The sequence below is a fragment of the Marmota marmota genome, unplaced genomic scaffold, assembly GCF_001458135.2.
Source record: "Marmota marmota marmota unplaced genomic scaffold, marMar, whole genome shotgun sequence".
In the NCBI taxonomy this organism is placed as follows: Eukaryota; Metazoa; Chordata; class Mammalia; order Rodentia; family Sciuridae; genus Marmota; species Marmota marmota.
The window spans coordinates 17,106,435-17,118,759 of record NW_026000168.1 but is presented as its reverse complement, the minus strand read 5'-3'; the positions used below and the strand labels follow the sequence as shown (position 1 = coordinate 17,118,759).

Sequence of the window (12,325 nt, the reverse complement as noted above, 5' to 3'; positions counted from 1 at the left end):
ACATTGGCTGCTCTTCCTTCCCCAGGCTCCTCAGGGCTGGAGAGAGGCTTTCTCCCTCCTGTCCCCTGCTTCAGAGAGCCTTTTCAGGTTCCTGGAGGAAAAGTCCACAAAGGATGGGCACTCTCCCCGATTGCAGCCCCAGGGCTGACTCAGATGCCAGCCCTGAGTCTGCAGCAGTTTGTCAAGGTCTCTGGTTCTTCTTCCTAACTGCAATGGGATGGATGCCTGGATACTCCTAGGACTGTTTCCTTTCGTCAGAGAGGAAGCTCTTAGGTGCCTTTTCAGCCTCAGCTGTTGTCCCTTCCCTGCTGAAAAGGCTAAGACGGAAGAAAATAGGAAAAAAAGAAAACAGAGAGAAAAATGTGCCTCCTGCCCCTGGGCTGAGCCTTAGAGATCCACCTTGTGGCCAGAGAGCGCACTCCAGCCTTTCAGCCTTTCAGAGATCTGTGAGACTCGCCCCAGGGTTCAGCATATGGTCAATTTTTGTAAATGATCTCATTGTGCTTCAAAGCTCATTTATTCTACAGTTGTTGGGTGCTGTGTTTTATGTTAATGTCTATTTAGGTCCAGTTTATTGATCATGATCTATTAATTACTGAGAATTGTTAAAAAACTTTCACATGACTATGGAGTTTTTAAATTTGTCTTTGTAAATCTCTAAGTGTTGCTTTGTATAATTGGAGTGATGTTATTACATACATAACTAATTTGAAACGATATTTTCCTGATGAATTATACCTTGAATCCTGTGAATTATCTCTCTCTTGCTCTTTGAGTATTATAGCTAGAACAGCTTTCTTTTAGTTTGTATGATTTTTTTTCTATACTTGTACTCTTTGCTATTTTCTCTGGTTATATTTTAAGCATTATCCTTGTTCTTTTCATTTAGTATAATTTTTGTCTTTTGGACCAGTTGCATTTAATTGGTATATTTGAATTTGTCTGACATATTGTTATGTTTTATGCATTTTACTTGTTCTATGATCTTGCTTTTTCTCCTAATATTTATTTGGATGTGAGAAAAATTTGAGTATTTAAATTCTGTTTTTCCTTTCTATTAGTGTAGTAGTTCTCTCTCTGGGGTAATATAATAATCGGTCACCTTCAGGATGAAATAGTCTGAGCACGTATATTCAGTATGTACTAACTTTTAAAAACTATGGTAATATATATTAATTTCATTTTATATATCTCTCGATGTCAGAAGCAGTATCTTTCTCTCTGAGTTGGGACAAGCTGGATAAGCTGGGTAATTTTTTAGTGTAAACTAATCATGTGCTGACAGATGGAAAAAGCCTCTGACACTTAAAAAAAAGAAAAACCTACAAGAAGGTATAAAAGGATTGGATTGATTTATAAATCATCTCTGAAAAGAAAAAAATTTTGACAGCATGAAAATACACCATGAATAAGAAACACTGGTCATAAGAGGATGTTTACTAAGGACTTTAGGAAAAGGGATTTCAGAGGAATCTAAGGGAAGATAGATAAGCTTTCTTAGGTAATTAAAATTTTTCCATTTTATCCTGGCTTGTGAGAGGTGAGAGAACAGAAAAATGAAATTTTATAGTTGTGAACTCTTGGGCCAGGAGGGGGAAATGGTGGAGAAATATTAAAACAAGCAACGCACCGGCATGATCCTTTGAGCTCCTGTAAGTCTCAGGAACTAGGTCCGTCTGTAAGACTGGGTGGGGGGAAGAAGCCCTCACCAGGCGTGGGGAACCCAGGAGGTTTGCTGAAGAAAACAGTTGGGGGGGTTTTGAGCTAGTGAAGTCTGCCTGGTGTTTTTACTGTTGAAGTCAGACGCAGGAGGCCCAACTGGATGGTTGCTTTGCTAAGTAAATCTCTATCTGATAAGTACAATATCATTGTGTATAACAAGATCAGTTTTATCTAATCTTTTAAAAACTTGGATCAGGGTGATGCAGGAGCTCCCATTGGCTCCTCTGTACCTTTTGCCCGTTGACTCCTCTCCATTTGCCTTCCAATCACCCACTCCCAGCCATATCTCTGGGTTCAGCTCATCCTCATCACCTTTTTCTAAGTTGTTATTAATTCCCTTACCTAATTTATCTGTTTATGGTCTTTCCCTCTTCTTGCATCTCTCCCGTGCCATTGGATTATTAGTCCTAAAACACCCTTATAGCCTCAAAATCTTATAGCAGCTCTTTATTGTCTATGATGTTAAGTAAAGTTTTTCATCACTAGACCTCTTTTGGCCTTAAGATTCTCAGCTGTGAATTGGGGGTAGTGACCTTACCCTCCTCTGGCAGGGTGTGTGAGGGCTGGAGGTAAGGCGCTTGTCACCTTCGTGCATTTTATTGCCTGACATATGCAGGCTCTCAGATAATTATTCCGACATTTAAAGCCCTCCTTTAACTTTTCAGCCTTACCCATTGAATTTTCTTTCCTCTACTATAAACTGGGCACCCCCAGTAGGTCCTGTGGCCTCTCCACTGGCCCCAGATATGCCGTGTGTTTCACTTTCTGGCTGGACGTCTTGGCCCACATCCTGCTGCTGCTTCATCTATCCTCTCAGCCTCCAGAGCTCAGTCACAGCCTCTTCTTTCATCAGGCTGTCCCCGACACATCCAGTCCTAACTGATCTTCCGACTTCTGATGATACTCGTCGTCCTCCCCACACTTCAGCTCCGAACTATGCTGTTAGAAACTAGTTTGCCAAGAAAGTTCAATTTTGGTGCCTTTTGATTCTTACTTGTACACGTAGGGTTTTTTGTTTGTTTGTTTGTTTTTAATATTCTTTTTTTAAAATGTAGGTTTTAAAAATTGCCTTTGAATAAAAATTACAGATACAGTGTTAGAAGTTGCTTGAAAAAAATCTCTCTTGAGTTGTGTTTTCGTATACTTGTTTTGTATTGCATGTTACTTTAAGGCTAGAACTAGTAGAATGTCCATTTCTTGTACAGTTATGATAGTGTAAAAATATTCAGTGCAAACTACAACATTGGTCACTTTTTCTTTTTTAAGTGCTCACAGATTAATAATCTTTTTTTCCAAAATCTTTTTTTGGGGGATGGGGGATACCAGTGGCACTTTATTACTAAGCCACATCCCCAGCCCTTTTTATTTTTTGTATGGAGACAGTGTCTTACTAAGTTACTAAGGGCCTCAAATTGAGTTGCTGTGTCTGGTCTCAAATTTATGAGCCTCCTGCCTCAGCCTCCTGAGTCACTGGGATTATAGGCATACACTACTGTGCCCCCTGAAAAATCTTTTTTTCTTGATTATATTTTTGAAAAATTAGAAAACTCCTAGAAGCGCTAGCAAAAAATTACCCTACTTCTTTTTACCAGTGCAAGATAAGGACCATTAACATTTTTGTTGTATGTTCTTTAATTTTTTTTCTGTAATAGGTAAGTTTCCTCCTCTGAGTTTCTCACTTTGTAATTCTTCCTGCTTTACTGTGTGCATGTATGAATATGTAAAAACAAATCCCAACCCCATTATGTACAATTATAATGCCCCAATAAAAAATATGGAAAAATATATAATTCTTAATGCTTGTTTTTCAGCTTTTCCTGACAGGATTCCTGTACACCCTGGAAGTGCTTGAGGAAGAGTGATGAAGGCAAGTATTAAGTCTGTTCTAGTCAGTGCAGTTCACTTGGAAAGGAAAACTAGAATAAAAAGACAAAGGTCATTGGGTGTGTAATGGGGGGTGGTTGGTGGAGCGCTCTCCAAAACATTTGTAACAACCTTTTCACTTATATTGACTCAGAGTAACTTGTTTCCTGTTAACTAACAGCTTGTTACGTTTTTAGTAAAACTGTGGTGGAAAGATTAATTGTTGGACATTCTGAGAGTTTAACAAAACTATCTGAAGAGCCTGGTCAAGGGTAGCTGCCATTGCCTCATCCCTTCCCAACTTTCACTCCTTCCTCTTCACCCCTTTCTCTCGAGTTGCTTTGTTTCCTTTCCCCCTTTTCCACTTCCTGTGGTTTACGTAAAAGCACTTCATTTTTTAGAAAGTCTGCGTGAATCAAGGAGGAGCCAACATTTCCTGTTTCCCTCTTTTTAAAACTACAGTTGGCTTTGCACAGTTGAACTTGAGCTGGGATCTAATACAGATAATTGGGGAGTTTTATAAACTCAGAAGAAAATAGGGAAGCACTAAAAAACTTTGAGGTTATTGAATTTCTTTCATGCTTGCATTCTTACAATATCAGCAGTTCTATAGCCATAATTATTACACTGTTATCTCATGTGGTTCTGCTAATAACATTTGACTTTCCTTAATATCTGGCGTACATTGAAAGGGTCCCTAAAGGCTTTTTGTATAGAAAATTTAAGGAATCTTCAAAACGGTGGCCATGTTTCTTGTTGGTGCTGATAGCACAGCAGTAATGCAGATTATAGCTACAAGTGTAAGTACCAGATGACATTTTATAATCAGAGTTATAGGTTGTTTTTCCATATTTTTATCTGGTAACTTAATGCTTAGAGCTCACTAAGGTACGTTAGTAACATTAAGATAAGTCGGAAATCCTGAAATCCATCATACTCTGCGACCTAATCCTTGCAGCTGGGAAGAGAGCCTTGGTTAGAAGCCTTAGCCCTGCAAGACTCGGCTTAGAAATTGACGCCACTTCAGGTTTTCCCAGAGAATGCTAATATTTCCTTGTCATCAGTCATCATTGCAGATTATTTGAAAATAAATAATAGACACATGCTAGTGATGAAATCTCAGACAAAATTAGTGACATTTAAAATGTACCATATTGTCCGTGTTTTAAATAGGAGAGAAACAGATGGTCACTTGATTAGTTTATAACACTGCCCAAAGAAAGATTTGTTGGATAATAATTTCCTAATACCTATATTTATGAGACAAATAGGTCATTCAGTTTTTCAGCTAACCTTGACATTCTTTTATTCGTGGTTTCCTTTAATCTCGGGATAAATTTACTTTATACATTTTACTTAACAGTAACAACAAAAAAATGAGTTGTCATATTAGCTAATGCAGCGCAAATAAGGGAAAACTAGGCCACCTCTTCACTGTCAGCCTGCAGCTCTGACGTCCTGCCATGTTTTCAGAGTCTAGGTGGCGACTGTGCAGAGATTAGTTGGTGTCCACTGTTACTGGATTATCTTGGCTCCACAGCCTTTTCCTCTCAGGAGATTACAAATAATTCAATAACTATTAGTCTGCCAGACAAACTCCCAAGGAAGGGGAAGATAATTAAATACATACATTATGGGCAAAACTTTTGCCCAGAAGGAGCCCACCCGAAAAACTGCACCAGAGCCCAGGACATTCATTAATCTAATTAAGAGTTAAGGGGTTTTTTTCTGGGCTGTCCCAAAGGGACAGAGAAAAGGCAAATAGGCAATCAGGGAAAGGATCGGAGGCCACAGGAGGATGGCAAGATTTCAGTGGCACCTCAAAGAATTTGAGCGAAAGGCAGTGAAATTTCCTATTATTGCTGTTCTGCATTTGCTTTTTTTTTTTTTTAAGATGCAAAGAATTTTATGGTATTTAGAAAGCAGGAAGGTACAGGTGAGAGACCAGTGTCTTTAACGCTGTCGCCCTGTTTGTGCTCCTGAGAGGTAAAAAGTCAGGATGAGGAAATGGGCATGAATGAACAGGGACAGTGGAGTCCCCGTGACAGTGTCCATGCAATAGGCCAAGAAGGTCTTTTTGAGTAGTCACTAGGAAGAAACCTCTAGAGATCTCTGTTTGAATTCATTCGCAGCAAACCCTGACATCCAGCTAATTTACAGCTCCTAGAGAGCCACTTGGGGAAAAGGTGTCTGCATGTCCCCAAAATGTGATCCACACACTGCTTCATTGGTATGACTTAGTACCTGGGAATGTAGACAGCTTAAAAGACTTCTAAACCAAAGGTTGAGAGAAAATCTGGGTATAAAGAACTTCCTGTATCATGTTTTGGCCTCACCAGCAGCTTCTGTGAGTTTATGCAGTTGTATATTTTTACAAACTCAATAAAAAAAATAAACACTTTCTACTAAGGAGAAATCTCATCCCTCCCCCCAATCCCCTTCAGCATGTGATCTCAGTAACCATGGCAATGATGCTGACTTGACCTCTGTTGGTTTCTGCTTCCTTTTAACTTTCTGCATCTAACACTGGTGTATGGTTGCTGTTTGACCTCTCCTTTTCTGTCCTTCCATCACGCCCAGTTACTGTGTGACGTCTTTGCCTTTGAATTTGTGTAGATACACAGGATGCCTCTGTCAGGCATGGTACTGTTGAGAAGGGGATTGTCCTTTCTTGAAAGCTGCTACTAGGCAAAGCTCTAGTCTCTCTGAAGACTGTTTCTGTCTGGCCTGTTTGTCCACACGATGCCAGAAAGGTCGTTTGTGCTTCAGCAGAGACTTCAGCCTATAAGATTTTTATTCCTGTTGTCCTCTCAAAAGAGCAAGCCTGTCACCTCTGATTACCAGTGAGCTTGATGAATGAGTGGTAACAACAGATTCCTGTATTCCATTGCAATCCACGGATCTTAGACTTGGATATTCACTTCTCACTATTATTCTTTGAATTTACTGAGTTTCAGCATGTGGATAATTAACTGTAGTTTTGAATGACAGGAATTAAATTGTTGCATCCAGAATAAGCTTTGGACAGCTTTTGTCTTAATCTCCTAAGCAGCCACTGTTCTGTCAGCTACTACTGTGTCCATTCCAAGATGGTGAATCTGCTGTGGGATTCTTCACATATTGAAACATTTTTTTAAAATGTTGCTGTTTTCATTTCCTGTGTATTTGTTCTGGGCTTTCCCCCCCTTTCTAGAAAATAGTCATTATTCACTATCTAGAAAACTATCTTTTAATCTTTTGATTAAAGATTGCTTGATGATAGTGCCTATTTGTTTGGTTAATGGCATGTTTCTCTTTAACACTGGAGTTTCTGCATGAACTTATGATATAAGGTTCTTTTCTTTTTCTTTCTTTCTTTTTTTTTTCTTAACATTAGATAGGCATGAAGCCTCCGTCTCACAGCTGCATGCATAGTCGCTGTTGAAGCAAATGCCTACCTAATCTGACAGTCTTGGTGTGTTTAAAATTTTTTGAGTTTGCAAATAAGCTTATTAAGTCTACTGATGGAGCCTTCGGGCAGTGAACAGTTATATGAGGACCCTGATCCTGGAGGCAAATCCCAAGATGCAGAGGCCAGAAAGCAGACAGAATCTGAACAAAAGTTATCTAAAATGACCCACAATGCTTTGGAGAACATTAATGTGATTGGCCAAGGCTTGAAGCATCTCTTCCAGCACCAGCGCAGGAGGTCATCAGTGTCTCCACATGATGTGCAGCAGATTCAGACTGATCCAGAACCCGAGGTGGATCTGGAGAGCCAGAACGCATGTGCTGAGATTGATGGTGTCCCCACCCACCCCACAGCTCTGAATCGGGTTCTGCAGCAGATCCGAGTGCCACCCAAGATGAAGAGAGGAACGAGCTTGCATAGTAGGCGGGGCAAGCCAGAGGCCCCAAAAGGAAGTCCGCAGATCAACAGGAAGTCTGGCCAGGAGATGACCGCTGTTCTGCAGGCAGGCCGACCCAGGTCTTCCTCCACGACCGATGCTCCCACCAGCTCCGCCATGATGGAGATCGCTTGTGCGGCTGCGGCGTGTCTCCCAGGAGACGAGGCATCCTTGGAGCGGGTAAGTCCTCAGATTTCCTTTTTCTTGTAGCCTTGGGTGTGTGTGCACAGCCTTAAGGCAGGTGTTGGGTTGATTTTCTGGCGTATCCATTGTGTGGAAAGCCACCTCCTGGTGCCTCAGTGTACTTGACTTTGGGTTAGTGGAAAATAGACGTAGGGCAGCAAGACAGGATGTCTAATTGGAAACTGTGCATGGATGAGGTTTTGAAATGGGGTAAGCTTTCATCAGTCATTCACTAGTACTTATTAATGCCTGCTGTGTACAAGGTGATGGTCCAGGTAGTTAGGGGACATCGGGAGACACAACAAAGGTTTCTACCCTGCGGCTTGCTTTGTATTGGGGGAGATAGCGCACCCCAGGGAGAGGAGGTGGATTCTGTGATCAGCACTGTGGGGAAGAAATAGAACAGGAGAAGAGATGAGGAGTGTGGGCCTCACTGAGAAGAGGACACTTGAGGGAAGGCCTGCAGAGATGTGATGACCGGGCACTAGTGCTCCAGGCAGGTGAAGCAGCCCGAGGGCGGGACTGCCTGAGTTGTCAAGGAATAGTGAGGAGGCTGGTGTGGGAGAGCCGCGTGTGCAGTCATAAGAGACGAGGCCAGGGGGTCACAGGTAGGGCTTTGTAGGGTTTATGAGGCCTTTGTACGCCGAGTGAGATGGGGAGCCATTGAGGACTCTGAGCATGAGAGGGTGTGGTCTGACTCATATTTCTAAAGGCATCTGTCTGGTTTCGGTGTGGACAGACTGCAGCAGGTCGGGGTGGGAGCCAGGAGAGCAATAAGGGGTCTGAGATATACTTGGCAAGAGATGGCGTGACTGAAACCAGAGTTTTAGAGCAGTTGGGACTGTGGATGTAGCACAGTGATCCGAGTGCTTTCCAGCATGTGCAAGGCCCTGGGTTTAGTCCCCAGCGCTCCCCCACCCTCCAAAAAGGCAGGTAGAGAGATCACAGCAGAAGAAATCATAGGGTGACAGATTTTTGAAGTTCCTGAATAGGATTTCCCTAAAGTCAATTGATGAGCAGTATACGACTAAGAGTGGAAGCCAGGTTGATCATACTGAAACATGCATGGTGATTCTGAATTTTACATGCTCTTTTGTTAATTTTTTTTTTAATAAAACACAGTGGGATCAAAAGGTTTATCCCCAGTGTCATTTGTTCATATGTTCAATCCATAAGTACTTATTGTTTGGCCTAGGATTGTTTGAGGTCAGAGACCTGCAGACCTTCCTTTAAACAGTAAATGTTTTCAACTCTGCAGACTGTGTGCTCTCCGTGCAGCAGCCTGGCTGTGTGCTGTCGGGTGTGTGAATGAGCCTGCCTGGCTTACCAGTGGATGTTACCTGGGCTTATTTGCCATGCTTGCTGGCTCCTGTGTTAGGTACTCAACATGTGAAGGAGTAAAACAGATAAAAATCTTTGCCTTTTATGGAGTTTACTGTGTAGAAGGGGAAGATTAATAAAACATGTAAGTAAAATACAGAGTATGAGAGTTGTAAAGAAAGAGGAGAACTGTAAAGTAGAATGGTCAGGTTGAATGTCACTGAGAGTGCCACCCATGACCGAGACCCGAAGGATGTGAGGGAGCAAACCAAGCCACTCAGGTGTCTGGGGAAAGAGCATGCCAGGCAGAAGGAAGGGCACATGAGCATCTCCCAGAGGCCTGCACTATAAAGAAATGGTATTGAAATTGTTTTTTTCTCAGCACTAAAATGAGAGGATGATAGTGCACTTCAAGATCATAAGTCAGGCCACATGCACTGGCACATGCCTGTAATCTCAGCAGCTCAGGAGGCTGAGGCAGGAGAATTGCAAGTTCGAGGCCCAACCTCAGCAATTTATCGAGGCCCTAAGCAACTTAGCAAGACCCTGTCTCAAAATAAAAAATGCACAGTACTGAAAACAGACGAACAAAGACCCAAAAGTCGTGTGTGCCAGATGAGTAAGGAACACCGCTTGGGACAGTTCTTACTAATAAGAATTTGATCTGTAAATAGTATTTAAACCTCTCTTGCGGTTTGAGCATTAAGACTTTTCACTTCATATGCTTATCTGTCTGTAGCTGTCATCATGTTAAGTTGTCACCCTTCCTCTCAGGGTAATTTGTTCCTTTTTTCAGTCTCTAGAAGTACATGCATGATAACACACAAATATTTATACTGTTCACACAGATTTCTGCCCTGTCAGTTTCATTAAATTTCTTTATAACAAAGACTTTATTCTACCAATAACTGTCTCTTCAGTATTTGTACTTTGGGGATTAGCAATTGGGGATGAGAGATTTCTGTACAGAGACCTCACCATCTTGTTAAGGAGGCAGGAATTACATAAAGTGGCAGTTTGAGAAGCAGTGTGATATAATGTGACCAAGCTCCAGAAGTCAGGGGCTTGTGGTTTTAGATTCCAGTTACTTCTGTAATTAAGTATCCATGTGACCTTAAGGAAATTAACTCTCTAGGTTTCATTTCCTTCAGTTTCAAGATGAGGTCATTTCAGTAAATAATATTTAATGTTGTTTCTCATCTGAAAATACTATAAATTAAACTTGCTGTATTTCCCATTTTTTTTCATGCATGCACAGAAAGTTAAAATCCAGACAGTAGTAAGCAGGGTGAACTGATGGTCCAGGGCTGTGCGAGCCCACCTGGATAACTGAGTTAACCAGTGCCTGCAACATACTTTTAGTCCATTCTCAGCAACTAAAAAGCTTCAGTAGAGAACAGTATGTATCAGATGTTATTGAAATTAAGATGGTAGAAGGCCCAAGAAGAGCTCAGTCTAGGGCTGTGTAGAAAAAGTACACTGGGCAGCATGTCAGATGACAGATCTTCAGTACAGATCTTTCCAGTCAGTACAGATCTTTCCCATTATATAATGACACAATATAAGCAAATAATTGGGCTTCAAAAATAGTTGAGACGCAAACAACAACACAACACCCCAGTTGTGAGTCTCTAGAGACATGGCAATTAGTTGTGTGTCTCCCCCACATAGAGAACCCTGGGGTCTAACCAGTTGACAAGGGTTAGCCAGACACTTAGGGGAAACAATAAGAGATTAGTTAGGAAAATAAATAATTATATATAGCTTATTTTTCAAATTTCAGTTTAGGGAAGAGGTTTTTTATTTAGGAATATGAGTGTGGAACTAAATTTTGATGATTTGACTGAAAATAGGAAATACTGAGTTTTTTTAAGGCAGAGGGATTACATATTAAAAAATATATTAGCTGGGCACAGAGGCGCACTTCTGTAATCCTGGTGACTTGGGAGACTGAGGCATGAGGATCTCAAGTTCAAGACCAGCTTCAGCCACTTAAAGAGACCTTGTTTCAAAAATGAAATAGGCTGGGGCTGGGGATGTGGCTCAAGCGGTAGCACGCTCGCCTGGCATGCGTGCGGCCCGGGTTCAAACCTCAGCACCACATACAAAGATGTTGTATCCGCTGAAAACTAAAAAATAAATATTAAAAAACTCTCTCTCTCTCTCTTTAAAAAAAAAAAAAAAAAAGGCTGAGGATGTAGCTCAGAGGTAGAATTGCCCCTGGGTTCATTCTCTCTTCATTCTCTCTCTCTCTCTCTCTCTCTCTCTCTCTCTCTCACACACACACACACACACATCAAATTTTTAAAAAATAACTGCTTAAGATGGAAATTTACTATGTTGAAGACAGAATAAAATGGGAAAAACCCATCTAAGGTACCAGAAAACTTTACTGAGAAGTAATTGTCATGTAGCATAGAATCTGTCAACTTATAAAACATATACTCAGTTGTTCATTTCTGTGGGAGAAGTCACTCTGAATTTCAGTGTTAGAAATGGTTTGTAGATTTCCAGTTTAGTCCAAAAGGTGCATTCCTCCAAAACCTAGTTGAAATATTGTAACTATGCCACTATTGCAATAGTAACTACATAGTAAACAGTATAAGTTGATGCTATTTAAATGGCTCCTTTTTGTGGGGAGGGGTACTGGCGATGATGAGTCCAAGGGCACTGTACCACTTAGCTACATTCCCAACTGACTTCCCCCTCACCTCCCCCTTTTAAGACAGGGCCTTACTAAATAGCTGAGGCTGGCCTTGAACTTTTGATCCTCTTGCCTCAGCCTCCCAAGGTACTTGGATTACAGGAAGGCACTATTAAAAAATACCTCTTGTTTTATAAAATAGTAAGAATGAATGCAATTTTTTTGTCATAAATTTTGAGATAGAAAAGGTTTAGAGGGAAAAATGAGACAGTAGATGCAAACTTGATCTTCTAAAGGGAAGGTTAGAAGTGACTTTTTAAAAAAAGACATCACTTTAGAGCTCACTACATTATTTTCCTCTTCATAGGCAAATTTATCTTTAATAGGCTACAATTAGGGACTTGTTTTGGATAACTTAAAATATGGACAAAGAAAAAGAATTTTTTGTAGTGTGTGGCTAGTAACTGGAGTATAAAGAGGACGGGACTGTGTGTGTTCAAATAAAGAAATTTCTGTGATTGAATTAGTTGAGCTATGAGCAAAATCATAAAGCGAGCTGTACTTACTTCCAAGAGGATAAGGTGTCAAGAAAAAGAGATAATTCCTGTTGCTGACCACCAGATGGTGCCCTAGGCCAAGCACTGGTAGGTGGAAGTGAGGGGTGACCGTCCTGACTGGACATTAATTGTGGCTAGTATTTTTGAGA

At 41.0% G+C, this 12,325-nt stretch overlaps 1 protein-coding gene across 5 annotated transcripts in view; it reads left to right on the top strand.

Moving 5' to 3' along the window:
• Tmcc1 (transmembrane and coiled-coil domain family 1) overlaps positions 1 to 12,325 on the top strand; it is a 173,501-nt gene that overhangs the window by 43,316 nt on the left and 117,860 nt on the right. For 3 of the 5 annotated variants that reach the window (XM_048787151.1, XM_048787149.1, XM_048787150.1), the window contains 2 exons: positions 3,534 to 3,589; positions 6,962 to 7,652. In XM_048787151.1, coding sequence (XP_048643108.1) covers positions 7,089 to 7,652 — 564 coding nt within the window. In that variant the 5' untranslated portion in view covers positions 3,534 to 3,589; positions 6,962 to 7,088. The remainder of the gene's footprint in view (positions 1 to 3,533; positions 3,590 to 6,961; positions 7,653 to 12,325) is intronic. The other 2 variants (XM_048787153.1, XM_048787152.1) reach the window with 1 other exon arrangement.